The following is a 21,993-nucleotide window of genomic DNA, read 5'->3' as shown; positions in this document are numbered from 1 at the left end:
TGTCAGTATATGGCTCAAGATGGGTAGTGCTAAGACTGTGAGCTATAGACTCCAATGGGGCTGCCTTTTATAACTTATCAGAATGATTCCTTAGGAAGTTTGACTGGCTCTGATGTAAGTGGGTCAATAGTTAGATGTAGCTTATTGGGGTTTGGGGTATAGGGGGTGGTGGTGGGGGAGCTTGAAGACTGACATGGAGATTGCCACTCCACGCAGGGAATAGCCTGTGGCAGTTCAGTGGATGTAGGTTTGGCACTGCTGATTGCTCTTACTCAATGGGAACTAAACTATATAAATGGCTTGCTTACTCTTTTGGTGGGTGCCCTTCTTGATCCACTCAAGAATCAATTGTTCAGACATTGAAGTTTTGTATAGTTAATATCGTTACTCCAAGTTGTATACTGAGACAAGGGATACTGTATACTGAGAAGTTATCAGCTTACAATTTGCTCACAAGAATACACACTCTGAAATTCTACTTCCTAACAAACATTGCATCTAGTAGGATGAGGTGAATTCTCATCTCCAGCCACCTCCAAGCACCATGACCACAAACTTCCTTTTCTTTTTCTCATTACAAGCATTTGAAAGTCGCTGCTAATGCACAGGCTGAAGGTGGCAGTATGAGCTTCAGTTTCAGCTGCTTCTTCTGTCAAAATCAAAGCGAGAGGAAGAATACTGAGTTTTATCCATTCCTCACGTAACTAAACTGACCTTTGTCTGCAGCTATGCTGAAAGGGACAGAAGATTGATCTGGCAGCTGGTGAATGCACTGAACAAGCAGTCGTGGGGTAAAGAAAAGCATCATTTTGATAAATATGGCAACAAAACAGACATGCAGCTGAATCTGTTGTTAAACTCAAGCCGATTTGAAAATTTAATTTTGAGCCAATAATCACATTTTTAGAACTGTTATCCTCCCAACATGGATCTGTAATCTCACTGCCACAAACACAATGAGTTAAATGGCCTTCAATTATGTTAAAGGTTAACACTGGCATATTGTTGCAGATAAAGTATTAATAGGTTGACCTCTATGGACTTTTGTGCATTTTTTTGTTTAAGCAATATGTTCCTTTGATATGCAAAGACTCTGGTTGGTGTGAGGGAGCTGAAATAAACATGCACTGTTAAGCCAAGGTAAACAAAGGCTCACATTTAATAGCGTCCATCGTGATCTCAAAACGTCTCAAAGAGCTTTGCAGATAATGAAGTATTATTGTAGCAGCAATGTAGGAAACACAGAGGAAAATTTGTACATAGCAAGATTCTATAAGCTATTTTATGATGATGACCAGATAATCTTTTTTAAAATAACATAAGTTGAGGATAAATATCAGCCAGAACACCAAAGCAAATTCTCCGCATTTGCTTCAAAACAGCCATAGGATCTGTGATATCACCTGAGAGAGCAGGCTCGGTTTTACATCTTATCCAAAGTAATACCTTTGACAGTGAACCACTCCCTTAATACTGTGCTGTACTGTATCACATTTTGTATTCAAGTCTTTAGAGTTGGGTTTGAAACCACAGCCTTCTGGATAAAAGGCTAAAATGCTGCCACTAATCCATATCTGATGAAGGAAGCCTATAGATGATCCCTCTCAGTTTAATTCAGTTTGTTCAAATAATTCACAAGCATGTTACTTTACCCTGTGAATCAATCAGCACTCATTCACACATAAATGTTTATACAACAAAACAATAATTCAGCCATAAATATATATATACAATCATACATAATTGAAATTATACATTTTGACTTTTTTCTTTATGTAGTGATGGTATACCAAGTATTTAAATATTCCAATTGCTACTTCTCTCCTGTATAATAGCTACAGTTAGTTTGGAGTTGGATTATTTTAAAATGTGGTATTTGACAATTAAAATCTCAGAAATTACTTAATTCATCCTGTCAGACAACTCATTTTGAAAAAAAATTACACTTCTCTTCAAAAATCTGATTTCTTTTCGCTGTGATCTCTTTCCAACGTTAACGTTTATAACTCTGCATATTGCTTCTAGCTATTGAAGTTGTGAAAATGTTATAATCAAGAGTGCATTTTACAGGAGCCAGAACAATAACTGCCCATGTATTATCTGAAAATGTGCTACGGGTTTTTTTCAATCACAATTTGCATCTTTGTTTCTGGCCAAAATAACTTACGCAGTGACTGGGAGGTATCCCATGTTGGCTAGACAAGCTGTTCAGGCCTGCAGGTGATCAGCAAGCATGCTTACATCTGACAGAAATATTTACATTGTGATCATAGCCTTGCACCTCCAGAAACACAGTACTCACTGGGTAGCCTACTTTTCTCCATTGACCTGGTCCCATTGTAGAAGCTGGGCACAAGACAAAGCAAGGGAAATAGTCGTGCTGGGTTTCTACTCATTTTGCTCATATCTTGTTCCCTGAAGCATCTTTGGACATTCAGCATTAACACAGCAAACAATCACAAAACACACCTTGCTGGCAGCCAAACACATTGCTGGAAACAGACAAAATGCTTGTGACTGCACAATTGTGGTGATGTACGTGACATGGTTATGACCCCCACCAAACAATGCTATCTTTTCATTTCTGCCTGCTGGACAATCACCAATTTCTGCTGCTGCGCACAAAACATTACTGGGGGAAGAGGTGGCTACTTTCAAGTGGCCTTTAAAAGGATTCTCTGTAGCTGTTGCTGAAAGCTGGAGGCAGGTTTGGCAGATACTTGTAGATTTTGTAGCTTGAATGTATTTATAATTAGTGTCTCTCCTGCGGTGAAAGATTTTGTCACAGGACTGATTCTTCCTTTCTCAACACATCCATTTCTTCCCTTTTAAGGTGCTGCTGCAAGGAGGTATCAATACCAGCTGCACTGCTAGATTTGCCACCCACTGATCATTGAGCTGGCAGCTCACTCAATTAATTTAAATTAGACCTCACCATGAAAATGGTTGGTTGGTTCCATGCCAACTCTCAGGTGGGCCCAGGCCTTGTCTTGCCCATTGCCTGTCTGATTAAATTCACTTTCTCCAATCTTTGTAGGTCAGTCTTGGACCCAGTAAAAACAGCCCTATTTCTTGAGCAACTGCCATTGCAAGTCACTAATGTGAGTATATTGTGGTATTGTGAAGATAATCATTCCATTGCCAAATTCCAATTTCTTCTGCTAGATATTTAAAATCTGCACCCTTATTTTAAAATGCAGTTCATCTCCAACGGAATGTGTAATTGCCCCTCTCTAATTAATGTTGTCTAAATCTTTGTGTCTTCCTGTTTGTCTCTCTGCCTCTGCAAAAACATTATTGGATAAATAAAACCTGATAATGATAGCACTGGGAGAAAAAAAATCCTGTGATACTTTCAGTTTAAGTCATAAAACGTAAACCTGCAATGCTTCCGTTCCTCACTCAACTTCCTTTTTTAAAATTATTTTAATTGGAAATAATGTATTATATTGTTTTAAATAATATGTTCACATATCCTTGGACTTTCAATGAAACTAAATATGGGTAAAGTGAAAGTCAAGATGCTGGGCTTGAGCTTCAAGTCCCCATAGCATATTAACAATGATGATAAGACCATTTATAATTGGAAACATTCTGCATCTTACACTGACAACCGGGTTGGATTTTTGGCAATCAGTCAGCCACTTAGAGACCTTTTAAAAACAAATTTGGAAGTTTACATCCTGACAAATCTCAATTTTTTTCCAAAATAAAGGAGTGTCGATTGAGTGAATCTCAGAACTGAGGAGACCTGAATTCAGCAGGGCCATTTGAAATTGCGCTGATTTCAAACAGACTTCATTTTTGCTTTATGGGGGCTTTATCACAGATGTGGGAATCACATATTTAGGGAGTAGTCATAAATGCTCTTCAAACATGGATAAGGTCTGCTTATGAGCCAGAGCTATTTAAATCTTCAGCCTGTTAATGAAACATGCGTAAAATTGATTGAAGCCACCAGTTAGAATTTAAAAGAATCTAGCCACTGGATTGTTCAGATTGATAGCAAATCTTGTGTAGGTTTGAAAACAAAATTAGCATATTTTCCTGCAGTTTCAATAGAGTTCAAGTTGGACATTTCCCAAAAAGCTGTTACCACAGCTAAGGTCTTTATGAATACTTGATTGAGTTCCAAATTGTCCAAAAGCACTTAACTCAACAGGAATTCTGAGTTCATGGTTTGATCAATAGTGTAAAGAGCTATTAAGGGATTACCTATTTTTGATATAGATACAGAGTGCATGTTTGTTGCTTTTATAAATGATTCTCAGGCAAGGGGATTTGAAATTATAAACTCTTGAATGCATATGATACATGAGACTTCTTTCTTCATTATATTGATTAGGACCTTGAACAGTTTGTAGAAGTTTAATCCTTCTTCAACTCCACTTGGTTGTATAGCGCTGCCATTGTGGATACTGAGGCGATGGAGGTGACATTGGCATATAACTTAGCATGGGTATTAGTTGGCATGGAGAGGCCATGTAGAAGATGAGTTGGCCATGAGGTCATGGAGGAAGCATGAAGGTATGGGGGTTTGGAATTGTAGGGTCATTAGGTTGACATAGAGAAAGCCTATGATATGTACCAAGGCTGAAAGCTCTCACAGATGTAAAGAAAGTAAAGTTGCAATAGTCTTTCCATACTACAGGGTGCTCTCTCATTAGAGAGAGCCAAATGCTTCAAATGCAATTGCAACAATTTTCCTGAAAACTGAGTAGGGGCTTCTATCCTGCCTGTCTCAGCACTCTCCACCCTGCGGTCACCAATGATACTTCTTCTGCCAGTCTGCACTGTTCCATCCCGGACTGCTTCTTTGGAACAAACATTTCGTATATCAGGGACCTTTGAACCAAGGTAGGTTGTAACAATTTAACAATGTAAGAAAGAGAGCCCAGGGCCACATGATTCATCAAACCTGATCTACCATTCAATATGATCATGACTAATCAAAAGCTTCATCTCCACTTTGTTTTTTAAAAAAAATACACACTTTTGTGAGATGCTGGCTGGCCAGTATTTATTGCCATCTCTTGTTGCCCTTGAGAAGGTGGTAGTAAGCTGCCTTCTTGAACTGCTGCAGTTCACTTGCTGTGGGTCGACCCACAATGCTGTTGGGAGGGAATTCCAGGATTTTGACCCAGTAACAGTGGAGGAATGACAATATATCAGGATGATGAGTAGCTTAGAGCTGAACTTGCAGGTGGTGGCGTTTCCATATATCTGCTGCCCTTGTGCTTCAAAATGGAAGTGGTCATAGATTTGGAAGGTGCTATCTGAAGATCTTTGGTGAATTTCTGCAGCGCATCTTGGAGATATCTTTTGGTAAAACTTTGTCTATCTCTGCTTTAAATATATTCAATTATGCCACATAAACAACCCTTTGGAGCAGTGAATAGCAATAATTCACAACCGTTTGTGTGAATACATTTCACCTCATCTGAGCCCAGATTTATCCTGAAACTATATCCCTTTGCTCCAGATTCCCCAGACAGCAGAAACAATGCCTCAACACATTCCCTGTCAAGTCCTTTTGTAATCTCAAACATTTCAATGAGATCACTTCTCAATCCTCTAATCCAGAGAATATAGCCTTAATTTTCTCAACCATGTAATGTCTCCAATACAAGTATATTCTTTCTTAAATACAGAGATCAAACTGCAAACTATATTTCAAGTTGGTGTCACCAAAGCTCTGTACGTTTACAACAAGAAACGTTTATTCTTACTCCTCAATCTCCTTACATTAAAAGTCAATATGTTATTTGCTCTCCTCATTACTTAGCGCATCATCATGCCAACATTGTGTGTTCTTTGTACAAGTACACTCAAGACTTTTGGCACACCAACACTTGCAAGTTTCAGTTTTTCTATTCTTAGCATCAAAATGAATAAATCACATTTCTCCAAACACTATATCTTATCTTGTACTTTGATTTCTGTTCACTTATTCCACCTATGTGTCTTTTCAGCTTTTTTGTGTCCTCCTCACAGCTTGAATTTTCTCACATTTTTGGATTTCATCAAATATTAGTCTGTCTCTTTGTCTACATCACTAGCACAGATTACAAATAGTAGAGACATGGCACTGGTTGCTGTGGCACTGTACTCATCACAGTCTGCCAATGTGAAAATGCCTTTTTATCCCAACTCTTTTCTTCCTGTATGTTAACTAACTCATTTCCTCCATCAGTGACACAGAATTCTTTTTAATTCTTTCTTGTGATTTGGGCATTGCTGGCTAGGCCGGTATTTATTGTACATCTTTAGTTGCCTTCAAGAAGGTTGTGGTGAGCTGCTTTCTTTAACTGTTGCAGTCTATTTGGTGTAGGCATAACCACAATGCCATTAGGGAGCAAATTCCAGTGATAGTGAAGGAGCAGTTATATATTGTCAATTCAGAACGGTAAGGGGCTTGGAGGAGAACGTGCAATGATGGTGTTCCCATATACCTGCTGCCCTTGTCCTTCTAAATGGCAAAGATTCAGTTTTTGGAGGGTGCTATGGAAGGAACCTTGGTGAATTTCTGCAATGCATCTTGTGGATTCTACACACTATAATTATTTAGCATTGATGGTGGAGGGAGTGAACATTTCTACATGTACTGCGAATAAATTAATTGCTTTGTTCTGGATGGTGTCAAGCTTTTTCAGTGATTCTGGAACAGCGTTTATCCAGGCAAGTGGTAAGTATTCCATCACACTTCTGACTTGTGACTTTAAGATAATGGACTAGCTTTAGGAATTATGAATGAGTTACCCACTGCCGGATCCTGAGCCTTTAACCTGCTTTTGGAACCATTGTATTTATGTCGAGTATATGGTGCTGGAAAAGCACAGCCGGTCAGTCAGCATCCAAGGAGCAGGAGAATTGACTTTTCGAGCATAAACTCTTCATCAGGATTGTTTCCTGATGAAGAGCTTATGCTCGAAATGTCGGTTCTCCTGCTCCTGACCTGCTGTACTTTTCTAGCGCCACACTCTCAACTCTGAGCTCTAGCATCTGCAGTCTTCACTCTCTCCTGTTCAATTTGTGATCAATAGTAACTTTCAGGCTGTTGATAGAGTGGGATTTAGTAACAGTAATGCTATTGGATGTCAAGAATTAATTATTAGATTGGTCATGATCATTGATTGGCACTTGTGAGATGCAAATGTTACTTGCCACTTATTAGCCCAAACTTGGATATTGTACATGTCTTGTTACATTTGACATGGACTGCTTCAGTATCTGAGGAGTTGTGAATGGTGTTGAACATTATGCAATCATCAATGAACATCCTAACTTCTGATGGAGGGAAAATCATTGATGAATGAGTTGAAGGTGGTTAGGTGTTGGGCACTAGCTTGAGAACTCCTGCAGTGATGGTCTGGAGCTGAGAAGACTGACTCCAGCAACCTGAACCATCTTCCTTTGTGCCAGGTGTGATTGCAATCAGTGGAGAGTTGCCCCCTGATTCCCACTGACTCCCATTTTGCCAAGCATCTTTGTGCCACATTCAGTCAAATGCAGCCTTGATGTCAAGGACTGTCACTCTGCTCTCATCTCTGTAATTCAGCTCTTTCTTCCATATTTGAACCAAGGTTGTAATGAGGTCATAAGCCAGGTGACATTGGAGGAACCCAAAGGAACACCAATGAGCAGGTTATTGCTAAGCAAGTGCTGCTTGATAGCGCTGTTAATTACACTTCCCATTGCTTTACTGATGGTCAACAGGAGACCCATGAGGGTCATTAGTTGGGTTGAATTTACCCAACTTTTTCTGCACAGGATTGACCTGAACAATTTTTCACATTATTGGGGAGTTGATGGCTAAGTGGTATTATTGCTGGACTGTTAATCCAGAGATACAAATAATGTTTTGGGGACCCGGATTCAAATCCCACCATGGCAGATGGTGGAATTTGAATTCAATAAATATCTGGAATTAAGAATTTAATGACACCTATAAATCCATTGCCAATTGTTGTAAAAACCCATCTGGTTCACTCATGTCCTTTAGGGAGGGAAACAGCCATTCTTACCTGGTCTGGCTTACATGTGACTCCAGACTCCATGGCAAAGTGTAAATGCCACCTAGCCAGCGATGCCCTCTCCCACGAATGAATAGAGAAAAAAACTACATAGATATCAGTGGTGTAGCTGTTCTGGAACTACTCAGCTGGAGTTGTGGCAAGTTCTGGAGCACATATCTTCAGTATTATTACTGGAATGTTGTCAGGGCAAGTAGCCTTTGCTGAACCAAATGATTCAAGTTATTTCTTGATATTGGTTGAAGGAATTGAATTGTCTGAAACCTAACATCTGTGATGCTGGGTATCTCCAGAGGGTGGGCCATCTACAAGATGTAGTGCAGCAACTTATCAAGGCTCTTTGGTGTTTTCCTCCAAACCATTCCCCCATTATGGAACTATGCTGCAGTTCCTTCATTAAATTCTGCAGCTCCCCTAGGAGGTGACAGAACAATGGGGACCTATTCAATCAGCTGCAATCTAAACTTTCACATGCCCATTCCTACAAAAATCATCACCACCAGCTTGGAAAATTCTGAGCATAATAATGTCAACAATTTAAATCATCCAGAAATGTTGTCAATAATCTCATTAATGATAAATCCCTCAACTGGAAATAAACAAAATGTGTTATCTGTTTGAGAAAGAAAATAAAGATGCTTTGTTATCACAATTTCACTAGATTTACTGGTACTTTTGCATTCCCTCATCGATCTTGTATGTAATATGTACAGTGGGCATATTATTCCGAAACCTAACAGTCTGAAACTCTTCCTATTACACAACAGGATATATTTAGCTATACTCTAGCTGCTGTCCAGGTCCTTACTTTTCACACAAAGCCGCAATCTCTCCTATGCCACAAAGTGCAGTCCAACATCACAATGACTAAGTCCACAGCAATTTACATTTGTAAATTTTCACACAGAAACTACCCACCCACCATGAATAATATAAAGTAACAGCAAAGCCAGGGATGTGAATACAGCAGTTAGATGCAGTGATGTGTTACTTCAACCTGGCTGACAGTGTTGAATTTCACAATCCAGATCAATGGCTATACTTTGTGTAACCCACACCAAGAAATTTTATTGTATATTAATGTGAACAAAATTAAAGAAGTTGACAACATAAAAGCAGAATTTTAAATCATACCGACAGCTTCTGAGAGACCATAGACCTTTTGGCTATAGGCGTCAGTTTTGTCCCATATGTAGGTGTAGGCCAGGTTAGGAGATGCATGGAACCATTTCTGGAAGAGATGTCCTTCCACAGCCACCATCAGATGAACTTTAATTAAATTGATTGGCACAATGGATTGAGTCATTGTGACTTTCAAAAGGGATTTGTAGCCAGCGGTACGAGAGCTCAGGTAGCACAACTTCAAATTGGAGCCTGGGATTTCAACTGCTTCGTGTAGAACCTGAACATGAGACAGACATATGTTAAAATACCTACATGGTAAAGCAGATACTGAGGACCTAATTTAAAAAACTGTAAAATGCAATTTTGTTAATGACTGATTATTATCCATTGTCTAATGCAGGACAACTGCCTGTTTACTAACAGCAACTACATTGGAATAACCCAGTCCATTACAAAACAATATCAAAGAAATCCTTTTTATGCGTTCTCTGCTTAGGTTAAGGTCCCTACTGTAATCTATTTAAAGAGAGAAGATTTCTTTAATCTTATTATATGTCAGAGGAGCAAATTTTTTCATGTTCTCAAATGTGAAACTAGGGTCAAGTAGGTTTTTGCAATACTTTCTTTCCAAAAATGTACATTAACAATACAATGTATACAGTATAGGGATTTTTGGTTATTTCATGTAATAAGTATAATAAGGGGAATGAACAATAATCACTGATGAGCATATACAACTATATAAGATGCAGGAATATGATTCAGGTAAGTAGAATGTGGAACCTGTTTCACCACTTGATCAAATTATGAATGATCTGTATTACCAGTCCATTTACTTTGAATAGCAAATTCTTCCAAAATCTCTCATGTGGAACATTGTATATAAAGATAACAGATTTAATGGGTAGAAGAGAGGTCTGCACACTTCACCCTGCAGGCTTCCTTTCTGAGGCTTCAATGGAAATGTTCCAATAATTTTCCTCTTTGTGTCCACCATAACACTTCCTGTCTTTTCCAAATTGCCACCCGCCCTTTTCCTAGAAATCATTGGAAGTCCACACAATAGCAGGGGCATACAAATTGGCCAAAAAAAGCAGCTGACCTGAAGAATGCAAGCAGTTTAGATTTAAGCAAAGAAGGTAAAAGGGAATTAATAAGAGAGGTAAAATTGAATCAAAGTTTAAGATTGTGGGAATATAGAAACTGATTGCAAAAGCTGCTGCAGGAATATGAAGAGATAAAGATAAATGTAGATCCCTTGCATTGAGAAATGGGGAAACTTGTAATGGGGGAGCAAAGAGATTGGCAAACTGAGTAAATGTATATCTGTTGTTACAAAGGAAGATGCAATAATGTCCCAAAAATGTTGGTGAATGCATGATCTATTGAGAGGGGGGATCTTAAAGAAATCACTTTTAGTAGGGAAGTGGTGTTGGGGAAATTGATGAAATTCAACAAAGATAAATCAACAGAGCCCAGTAATCTATATCCCAAATTACTTAAGGAAATGGCCCAAGAAATAAAGGATCCATTTGTGGTCATCTTTCAAAATTCAACATATTCTAGAACTTCATATGGTTTGGAGGGCAATGCCTCTATTTAACAAAACAAAAGCTATCCTGACAATGAGAACAATGCTTGAGTCCATTGTAAAAGACTTAATGACAAAGCACTTGGAAAACATTGTCCGAATCAGACAGAATCAACATGGATTTACAAAAGGGAAATCATGCTTTTTGAATTTAATTGAAAATTTTGAGCAAGTAACAAATAGAGTTGATAAGGGAGAGCCTGTAGATGTGCTTTATTTGGACCTTCAAAAAGCTTTCAATGAGGTCCCACGTCAGAGATTAGCATGTAAAATAAAGCACAGGGGATTAGAGGAAGTGTACTGACATGGAGGGAGATCAGTTTGGCAGACAGGAAATAAAGTATAGGAATAAAGAGATCTTTTTCTAAGTGGCAGGGTATTGCAGGGATCAGTGCTTGGACCCCAGCTGTACACAATGTATATTAATGATATATTAATGAGATGAAATTAGTTGTAATATCTCCAATTTTGGATGGAAAGGTGATCTGTGAAGAGGATGCGGAGATGCTTCGGTGTGATTTGAAAAGTCGAGTGAGCAAGGAAATGAAGTAGAATGTGGACAAATGTCAGGTTATCCAGTTTGGTAGCAAAATCAGGAAGGCAGATTATTATTTGAATGACGACATATTTTCAGTCACTGAAATTAAACAAGCACTTTCAGTGGTGGTGAAAAAGGCAAATGGTATGTCAGCTTTCATAATGGGAGGATTTGAGTGTCAGAGCAGGGATGGCTTGCTGCAATTGTACAGAAGATTGATGAAACCACATCTGGCGTCTTCTGTGCAGTTTTGGTCTCCGTATCTGAGGAAGGACATTTAGGCCATGGGAGGAATGCAATAAATGTTTACCAGACTGACTGATGTATGAAGATAGATTGGATCAATTAGAACTATGCTCACTAGAGTTTAGAAGAATGAGTGTGAGTCTCATTGAAACCCATAAAATTCAAACAGGAGTAGATTAAGTAAATGCAGGAAGGATGTTCCTGATGACAGGAGTTTCCGGAACAGGAGTCATAGTTTAAAGACATAGGTTAAGTGAATGAGGATTGAGATGAGAAAAAAATGTCTTTACCCAGAGAGTGGTGAGCCTGTGGAATTCTCTTCCACAGAAAATAGTTCAGGCCAAAATGTTAAATGTTTTTAAGGAGTTAGATATGGTTCTTAGGATTAATGGGATCAAAGTTGGAAAATGGTACTGAGTTAGATAATTAGTTATGATCATCTTGAATGGCACAGCAGACTTGAAAGGCCAAATGGCCTACTTCTGCTTCAAACTTGATGTTTCTATGTCTGAGATCACTGTTACTTGCCTCCACAATGTCCATGGTGCATTATGGGCAGAGACCACTGCTGCTGGCAGTACACCCAGTACTGCAGGCAGCCAGTTGCCAACTGCCCAATAGGACCTCTTCTGTTGACTGGCAATTTTTTTCACCTCATAATTATTAAAGGCCCATTGAGAGTTGAGCCCGAAGCGAGGAAGCCTTTTTGAGTTGCTTCTTGTGCGCATCACAGCAACTGGATCTTTTCCTTGCATTTCAATTTCTTCCCCAGCCCTCAGGAGACATCTTTAACTCTAGCACTTGCTGGCAACATACCTATTGAGATTCACCCAGTCAATGACAGAGAATAGTCTCCAACCCACTAGTCATACAATCTCCTACTAAGAATCGCATCACCTTTTACTCCCCATAATGGCTCCCTACACTATGGTGCCATGGTGAGTTTGCTCATCCACCCTTTGGTCGCTACCCTCACTCACAAAAGCTTTAAGAACTACAAACCTGCTGGATATCTGCTAAGGTAGAGGCTCCTCCATTATTTTCAATCAGATCTCCATACTTTTCTCTTCATAATCACATTCTCCTAGCTCTGACCACAAACCCAATCTGAAGCACTCAAGCTAACAGATGTTATTGCTTCCTGGAACAAAGTATCCAGGAAACTTTCTTCTGTTCCTGATGGATCATAGGCATCCTACAGCCCTCAACTCTGAACTAAAATTCCTTGACTTGCAAATGCTCTCTGCAGATGCAGCTCTTGTGGATCATAATTGTGTCCATAAGCTCCTACCTGCTACAGCTGCAACACATCGTCTACCCTGTTATCTTTATTGCATTTAACTTAACTAATTGGTTTTCATGTTTATAAATATAATTCAACTATTATCTGTACTTAAAGTAAGTTATTTATTTAAATTTAATGCAATATTTAGATCTCTTCAGTACCATTTAAACTACCGGTCTCCTTTCTTGGAATAGAATATTAAAACTCAGCAACTAATCACCTATGTGCTGAACTAATTAATATCTTTCAATGCTCACCAGTTATTGGAGACTGAAAAAAATATGTAAAAAGCAGCACCTCCTTCCCCCTTCTGCAGTGAATTCTGACCTGCACCAAATTCCTAACTTAGCACTTATTTCTTGTCATACTCAGTTCTTGTCAACTCCACTCCCTACTCACACTTAGTCAGTTTAACCCAACATGTATTTAACCCAGATATTTCCAAGCTGGTAACTTAATTATGTTTAATCACTTGAGTTTATTATTTTTACATAACGTGTTCCAAAAGTCTCTTTGCCTTGCCTCAGAAGGTTAAACTGTATAAACTATTATTAGACATCTGTGAATCAAATTCTCAAAAAAGTAATTGTTTTTAATCCTTATCATTTATTGCCAGTGGTTTTGTTTTTGCTCTGTGGAAGTGGGCTGTACTATAGGGTTGGAGTGGAGAGTTATTGGCAGGGAACAAGGGTGTAGTTGGTGATTACAAAGCAATAATGGACTGTTTGGGATTGTACTTTGAGAAAGAAGGACTGATTCAGCTGCTAAAACTCTGTAAGTATTGGTGATACTCTACCTAAATACCTGGTCCACAATTGTATAATAATACTAAAACAATGCAAACCAAGAAATTGAAGCATACAAAGTAGATTTGCACTCAGTGTTACAACCTATCTTTCCAAATTTATCTTTAGCTTCAACATTACTTATATACACTCTCCTATATCATCAACCTCCCTGATATCTCCACTCCCTCCAACTCCAGATTCTCTTATATAGACATTATTTTAAGATGACCATTACAGCAATTATTTTCTGCACAGCTAATTTGTTGATCAGAACTATCAACCTTACATTCCCGAAAGGAAGAGCTAATCAGGCCCTTCCACACAAACAGAAAAAGAATACATTTACACATTCCTCTTTGAAATCAATTATGACACAGTTACGCGAGAAAGCTGGGTGTAAATCACCCATCTGCATAAGTTAAAGGAAGTTGCAAAATTGGGAGAATCAAAACTAAAAGGAAATCATGCAGATATGCAATAGAAAGATATTTAATTTGATGAAAATATTCAAATATATGATGTTATGAAAACTGCATCCTTTTACTACTTGACTTCAATGTAAATAATAGTTAAGCAAGAATGCAATAGCCAGATGACTTGCTACCATTCATTTTATGTTCCCATTTTCTTGTGTTATGTGGTGTTTCAGCCATTGTTTTACAGACATGAAAAGGATCTCTTAATCAGGTCTCAATCATCTCAAACCAAATGGTTAAATGTTACAATTTCACAGTCCAAATACAAATTATCCAGAGGGAGGAATCTGACTCATGCTCACAATGGGCATAAAATCAGTATGGCAAAAATTCCATTTGCATTCCTTACTTATCTCAGACTCAAGATGTTTGATTCTGGATCTTCTTTAAATGATGGCAGTGCATTATTAGTGCCAGACAGGCACTGTGCTACTGCTTGCTAGAAGGGAAGAGTTGGAAATGGCTAGCTCCTGTATTGAGCCAACAGGCAGATCAGATCTTGCAGATAAGGTTTGGGGCAGGAAGGCATGGGGAGATGAGGAAATCACTTAGACGGTTTCAAAGAGACTGGCAGTTAGACAGAGTTTTTTTGGTTCTGGCTGCAGGGGGCATCTAGATTAGAGTGGTGCTGGAAAAGCACAGCAAATCAGGCAGCATCCGAGGAGCAGGAAAATCAACGTTTCGGGCAAAAACCCTTCATGAACAGATGAGCATTGAAAATCAGCAGAACAAATCAGCGCCTCCCTCCCCAACTGAGATTTTAACTGCTACTGCAAGATACCTGGCTGTGAAGCGAGGTTATTCCTCACACATCTGATTCCCCAAACCACCCCATTTGATTTGTTTTACACAATCTTTGCAGTGCACTTACTTGGGTCTCAGGAATAATAGGGTTCTGTTCAGGAGAAGAACTAAAGAAAGTTGAAAGTGGTGAAGAGACAAGAATTGGTTCAGGTCGCACAAACCCACTCAGATCACAGCTTGGAATAGTGTTTTCTTCAGTCTTCATCACAAGAGTATTCATAGCATAGAATGTGTTCCATGGAAGCCAGACTGTGCGCTCTTGACTTAGGAATGGAGCACGCTCAAAGTGCAATGTAAGTGATGCACCACCATTTGCAATCAAATCAAACCTAAGGGGAAAATAAAATAGCCACAATTAAAACAGAAGTCAACCTGAAACTGAATCACGCTATCATTGATATTTTATGACCTCAGGCAATATGATGATGACCGTCAAAAGCATTTTCCAATGCAAAATTCTCAATTTATTGTTTGACCATATAAATAGAATTATTAAAATCAGAGCAGTGAAATAGACAGGAACTTGTGTTGTTAATAAGAGAAAAAATAATTTTTGCTATATTGCAAGTATTAGAGAAAAATTAATTTTCTCTACATCCCAAATTAATTATTAAAAGGCATATATTTTCCACAGTAATTCGCAGTGCACTCAATCAGAGTGCATCCCATGGCATTGTTCATAAGTCAGCCAACGCATTGCTTCATAAGAGTAGAAGTGTCACACAAGGTACTGTACTGTAGAATGTATAATTCTACTGCTGAGGTGAAATTGTGTGTAATCTGATATGTCCCTTCAAGGTGACAAAGCCTGATTGCTGTAAAAAGCTACGAGGTCAACTTGAAGTTAATTGCTGTTCGGAATGATTGGTAGCTACTTCCAAACTCCCAAATCAAGTCAGAGAAAACCAACATAATTGTACGTTTCTCGCATTTTCAGTGGTACTTGAATTGCAATGGATTTCAAGTTATTTCCCTTTAACAATAATAAATTGGTCATGATATTGCACACTGTCAGGTGCAGAAGATTTTTTTTTCACCATCAAAGTCAAAATTACCAAATATCAGTCAGATAGGTATGGAATGTCTGATAGTATGGCAAGGATGAAATCTAAAACAATGTGCATTGGGCAGTTAAAGCAATAATATGCACTTTATAGATTAAAAATACATTAAATTAAGCTCTCGGAAAAATATGTATTGCTGCACTTTTGGACTAAAATTCAAAAGTGGCTGGAGGCATATCAGCGAGGACAATGCACAAAATATATGTGGAATGAATGTAGGGAGAATACTGGGGTTAGAGGATTCTGCGATTCAGGTGGCTACACATTTAGAAATGGCTGGACATGTAGTGCTTCCAGTAATTTTATTCTGGGGTCACCACAGGTTAAAATGGAATCATGATTGTAGAGGAGTCGGCCATTCATAAAATGGGACACCACAGACTGAAGTAATGCTGTGAAAGATAGGAGGGCAATTCCTGTGAAACAATGCTGGAGAAGGGCGCAAGTACAGACAGGAGAATCAACATTTTGGGCATAAGCCCTCCTCCTCTTTGGATGCTGCCTGACTGGCTGTGCTTTTCCAGATCAATAATTAGGACTGAATATTAAAGAACAAAGAACAAAGAAAATTTACAGCCCTGGAACAGGCCCTTCGGCCCTCCAAGCCTGAGCCATTCCAAATGTACTGTCTAAACTTGTCGGTCAATTCCTAAGCATCTGTGTCTCTCTGCTCCCCACCTACTCATGCATCTGTCCAAACACATCTTAAATGAATCTACCGTGCCTGTCTCTACCACCTCTGTTGTCACGCGTTCCAAACACCCACCACCCTCTGTGTGAAGTACTTGCTGCATGTATCTCCCTTTCACTTTCCACCTTTCACCTTGAAGTGAGAGGTGGAAAGTGGTGCTATTGGCACAAGTGGTGCTGAAAATGATCTGAGCAGAATCAAGGAAGGTCTGCATGAGTCTGAAAAGAAATGGAATGAGCGCTTGAAATTGGGAGAAAGGAAGTGGGAGTTGGCTGAAATGGATCTTGATGTTCCTGCAGTAGAAAGGGAAAATGTGAGCCTGAATTTCAACTTTTGCAGGTAATGAGCTGAGCTGGAAAGAGATATGTGAGGGTGATGGGATGGGAACTTGATTTGGATAGTCTATGATAGCCTTATGGAAGAAAAGTCCAGTCATTGTTACTGTCAATATCAAAATATGAAAGATGATTATTGGGTGAGTCTCTGTACAGTCATCTCTTATCTTGTGCTTACATTCTGGACCAGTCATCTCCCTCAGGTGAGGAGGAACATTGAAGAAACAATGAATTAATAAAATAAAAAAAATTCAATTAAAAATGTACGTATTTAGAAACCATGAAGAAATGGCCCTGCCAAGAGAAAGTCTAATTATCAACTTACGTGCCATCCTGACGAGTAATCGTGTACCCATACTGAGGATATTTGACAAACGATACGTTAACTCCAACCAATGGTGTTCCATCCTTTGTAAAGACTTGTCCTCTGATTAGTGAAGCTAAGCTGTGATTAAACAAAAGGCTAGTTCTAGGTTGAATATTTTCTTTTAATTTAGTAATGATACATGACATAAAAGGCTGGTTTGGTAACACACTTGAGGATTGAATACTTTGAGCAGTAGAAAGCTATGATGTGTGTTTGTTATAGAAATCTCTCATCCCGAATGCAAACACACATAAATATTGCAACGTGTTAATTCAATAGACACAGATCTGCAGCAATTTACCATTGGTAAATATTGCACTGTATAAACTGTCAGCAAAAACATTGGTGTTCATGAATATCTAGGGTCAAATGGCTTCAAGTCATAGGTTATTTTTGTAGGTACTACTAATAAACAAGGCTGACTGCTTGATCATAATAAGACCAACCTAACTTAGGCAATAGGTTACTGAGACAATTGAAAATATCTCTTTCAATATTTTGCACTTCAATTTGGAACCAATTTGATCTTGAAAAAAAACACATTTATTTTCACTCAACTTAACAAAACAACGAGAACCATCCTGCAGCACACCATCCCTGGTCCTTTTTTATTCATTCATTTGTGGGATGTGGTAAGGCCAGCATCTGGTCCCAGCCCCAACTGCCATTGAATTAATTGACTTGCTAAGCTAATTCAGAAGGCAATTCAAAGTTAATCAGTGTGGATCTGGGGTCTTTGTGGGCTAGGTAAGGATCTAGGTAATGTCTTTCCCTGAAGGACACTAATTCTATAAACATTCTGATATATGGAGCAACATGAATTTCTCTCACAAGCAACAAATTGATACAGTTCTTCACCGCTCCTCAGCTCTACAAGGAAAGAACTTACATTGATGGTCATTACCAATCATGACATTAATGAGGTGTGCAATTAGCACAGTTATGTCCAGTTGCCAACATTTTCACATTTTAGCTGAACAATACTGTTTCCTATGTGGTTCGAGGAAAGTGAAGATGCATATCCCAGACTTGAGGTCTGAGAAATATTCCACAATGGAGCACTTTCCACAGCTGCAGCTGCTGTCCAATTTGTCAAAAAAGTGGATAGCTGATAGGTGTGCTCAATAACAGACGATACAATCACTGGATACATAAATGGTGAATTTTTTTGGAAGAATCACATGCAACACAGAATGCTGGGGTAATATGAACTATGCAAGCACACTTGGAGCATATCTGGAAGAAATCCAAACACAGTAGCTACCCTTTTTGTAAAATACTATGAAATACACAATATTGTTGAATTTCCTTTAATTTTCTTCTGCTGAAAGCAGAAGTAATCACTCTCTATAATTAACAAGGTAATGTTGCTCGTGGTTGGTGAATTTTTACATTTTCCACTGAAATATCTACAATCAGTCATGACTGAAATTTTAATTCCAATCTTCCAATCTTCAATAACCATAAAGTATGCAATTAAGGTAGGATGGTCTATTTTTCATTAGGTATTTTTAGATTCAGCAATACAGCTATTTTTGTATGTGATCCTTTGCCTTATGCATACTATTTATTTTTACTTATCAAAGTCGAAAGCTCAGGATTTAGAACATACAGCATTTAACTATATTGATTGTAGAAATAGAAGAATAGAGCAGATTCCCCCTGATAGTACAGGGGGAAAGGTTTTCAATTTTTGGGACTTTGGGATCAGTTCCATGAGAAGTAGGACATGTATAGATGGTTTACGCCTCAACCGGGCTGGGTCCAAAGTCCTTTGTTAGTACTGTTGGGAAGGATGTAAAGTAACTTAGGGATGGGAGCCAAGATGTACCATTATGCAAGATAAGCAGGATGCACAAAGGATTTGGAGAGGAATATAGCACTAGAGCACAAAATAGTAAGGAATCAGTTGGGATCAAGCTAAAAGGAAATATATTCAAATCTAATTCAGGTTTATGGTGCATGTACATAAGTGCATTTTGGAGAGCTGCAGGCACAAATAGTTACATGTTAAAAGAATGTTGTGTTAATAAGGGCGACCCAACTCCAAAAGGGGAGGTCTGAATGTTAAATATCCCTGGTTACATGATGTTCAGAAAAGATTGCAATTGTGGCAGCCTTGACTAAGGCGAATATTACTGCATTGAAGAGGGAAATAGGTTGGAAAGGCCAATGGCAGAATTTATCTGGTCAGAATTAAGAATTAGTAGAGGTACCATTATACTACCGGCTATGACCTGAAGGTCAGCAACAAATGGGAAAGATGTAGTGGCGCAAATTTATAGGGAAATCATAGAGAGTTGCAGGACCTGTAGAGTCATGATTATGGGAGTTTTAATCATCCTAATATAAACTGGGGTGGCACTGCAGTAAAGGACAGAAAGAAAGCAGAGTTTCTGAAGTATGTTCAGCAGATTTACCTTGATCAATACCTTTCCAGGCCAACAAGGAAGAAGCCATTTCTGGATCCCATTCCAGGGGAAGACGAAGGTTTAAGTGGGTCAGTTGGGAGTACAGCAACATGTGGGGAACAATGTACATTGTGTCACAAGGTATGAATTAACCTTGGTAAAGAACCAAAAAAAAAGAGTAGAAAAACATAATTGAAGAAATTCCAAATTTAGAGGGTTAAGAATGCATTTGCCCTAGTTAAACTGATATGAAATATGAGCAGGCAAAACCATTTTGGAATGATGAGCTGTGATAAAGAGGAAATAGTTTGGGTAGAGCCAGGCTATATTCCCAAAGGATCCCATAGGACAGTCAAGCCAGTGCTGGCTGTACAGCAAAATGATAAGATAAACATGGTAGGCATCAGGTTGATGATACAAATTGGAACCAGGTTGATTATAGAATGTTAAAAGGAACAGCGAAAATAAGAGAATTAGAGAGAGGGAGAGTGAGAAGAGAATGAAATTTGCATTAGTCCAAAAGTCTTTAAAGGCATATAAGTATTCGGGTAATTAGTTTGCTCAGTTAGCTGTCAGCACCATTGAACCCCATGGAAGAAGAGGAATGACAATTCAGCTGAAACAGAGAGTCGTGTTAAATGATTGATTAGTGGACTGGGGAAAGGTATTCCTGGAAATAGTATGAAGACAACTGCTTTTCTTGATGTATATGAATGACATATACATCATATAATGTACAGGTATAATTAAAATAATTGCATATGACATAAAATTTGGAAGTATTGTGAACTATAAGGAGGACATTGATAGATTTGAAGAGGACAAAGAGAAGGCTGATGGAGTGGGTGATTGGGAGTAACTTTACATTTGACAGATGAGTTGAGGACCAGAAAATGCAGATTGGCAAAAGAAACAAGAGTAAACATTCTTTTATACAGCAAGTGGTGAGGATGAGTAATGTACGACATAAGACGGTGGAGGAGGGAGGTTCAACTGTGGCTTTCAAAAGGGAATTAGATAAGTATTTGAAGATAACAAATTTGCCGTGTTACTAGGAAAGGACAGGGAAATGGGTTCAGAGGTGATGGCGTAGTTGTGGCAGTAGTGTCACTGGATTAGTAATCCAGAATCTCAAGCTAATGTTCTGAAGACATGAGTTCGAAGTGAAATTTGCATTCTATTAAAAAAAAGTGGAACAAAAAATTAGTCTAATAATGACTATGCATCAATTGTATTAAAAATATCTGACTTATTAATGTCCTTTAAGAAAGAAAATCTGCCATTGAAACCTTGTCTGGCCTGCATGTAACTCCAGACCTATTACAAGGTAGTTGATTCTTAACTCGCCTTCAGGAAATAAGGGATGCAACAGAAATGCTAGTCTGGTAGTGACACCATTTGCATAAACAAATTTTAAAAATACAAGCTTGATGAGCTGGCGGGCCTCCTTCTGAGCTGTAACAATTCTATGATTTTATGCTTAAGCTTATTTCAATTTAATGGTTTCTACATAGATTCATCTGATCTTTGTTGATTTTTGAAAACAATAGAATATCACAATACTCAGTGGTGACTGAAGATTTAACTGACACTCAAATTTATTAAATGGTAAAAGAATGAATGTTTATTACAGTGACACAAAGCACATTTTGTTGCTGTTATTAAGCTCAATCATCTCCTCAAGTAAGCAGAAAATAGCAAATAATTGCATCTACTCCAAAAAAGCTGACGTGCAATTTCTATGAGGTTTATCAAGATTCACAGATGCTATCTGGTCTGATTATCTCTCACCAAAACATCAGACAGATTCCTCATTTGAACCAAGAAGGCTAAGAAATAGCTTCCACAAAATAACTGAAACAAAAACAATTTAAGTCAATGTTAAAATTCCTGCCAAAAAGGTGTAAATCAAATGCCCAATAACGTAAATTGTACAAGATGTTTTGGACTTGAATGGTTTGGAAATCGCCTCAGGTACCTGGTTGCAACATAATCTGTAATAAATTGCATAAGCCTTTTTACAAATCGAGCTTTGTATAAGAACTTCTTACACGTTGTCACTATTTGAAAAAAAAATACTATGGTAACATTAGACAGAAATATCAACCTTTATCACAGTGATCATTCAACAGCATGGGTTCAATTACTGGACTGGCGGAGGTTACCATGGACTCTTCTTCTCACCCTTTCCTCTCACAAGAGGCACAGTGATGCTCAATTAAACTACCACCAGTCATCT

The 21,993-nt window shown here is 38.4% G+C and overlaps 1 protein-coding gene across 11 annotated transcripts in view; it reads right to left on the bottom strand.

Moving 5' to 3' along the window:
* Window positions 1–21,993, bottom strand: part of tenm2a (teneurin transmembrane protein 2a) — a 2,790,214-nt gene that overhangs the window by 65,091 nt on the left and 2,703,130 nt on the right. For all 11 annotated transcript variants that reach the window (XM_072590496.1, XM_072590497.1, XM_072590504.1 and 8 more), the window contains 3 exons: window positions 17,302–17,421; window positions 14,954–15,215; window positions 9,168–9,435 (listed from right to left, as the gene is read on the bottom strand). In XM_072590496.1, coding sequence (XP_072446597.1) covers window positions 9,168–9,435; window positions 14,954–15,215; window positions 17,302–17,421 — 650 coding nt within the window. The remainder of the gene's footprint in view (window positions 1–9,167; window positions 9,436–14,953; window positions 15,216–17,301; window positions 17,422–21,993) is intronic.

The sequence above is a fragment of the Chiloscyllium punctatum genome, chromosome 20, assembly GCF_047496795.1.
Source record: "Chiloscyllium punctatum isolate Juve2018m chromosome 20, sChiPun1.3, whole genome shotgun sequence".
In the NCBI taxonomy this organism is placed as follows: domain Eukaryota; kingdom Metazoa; phylum Chordata; class Chondrichthyes; order Orectolobiformes; family Hemiscylliidae; genus Chiloscyllium; species Chiloscyllium punctatum.
The sequence above is the reverse complement of the archived record's forward strand: the minus strand, read 5'-3'. Positions and strand labels throughout refer to the sequence as shown.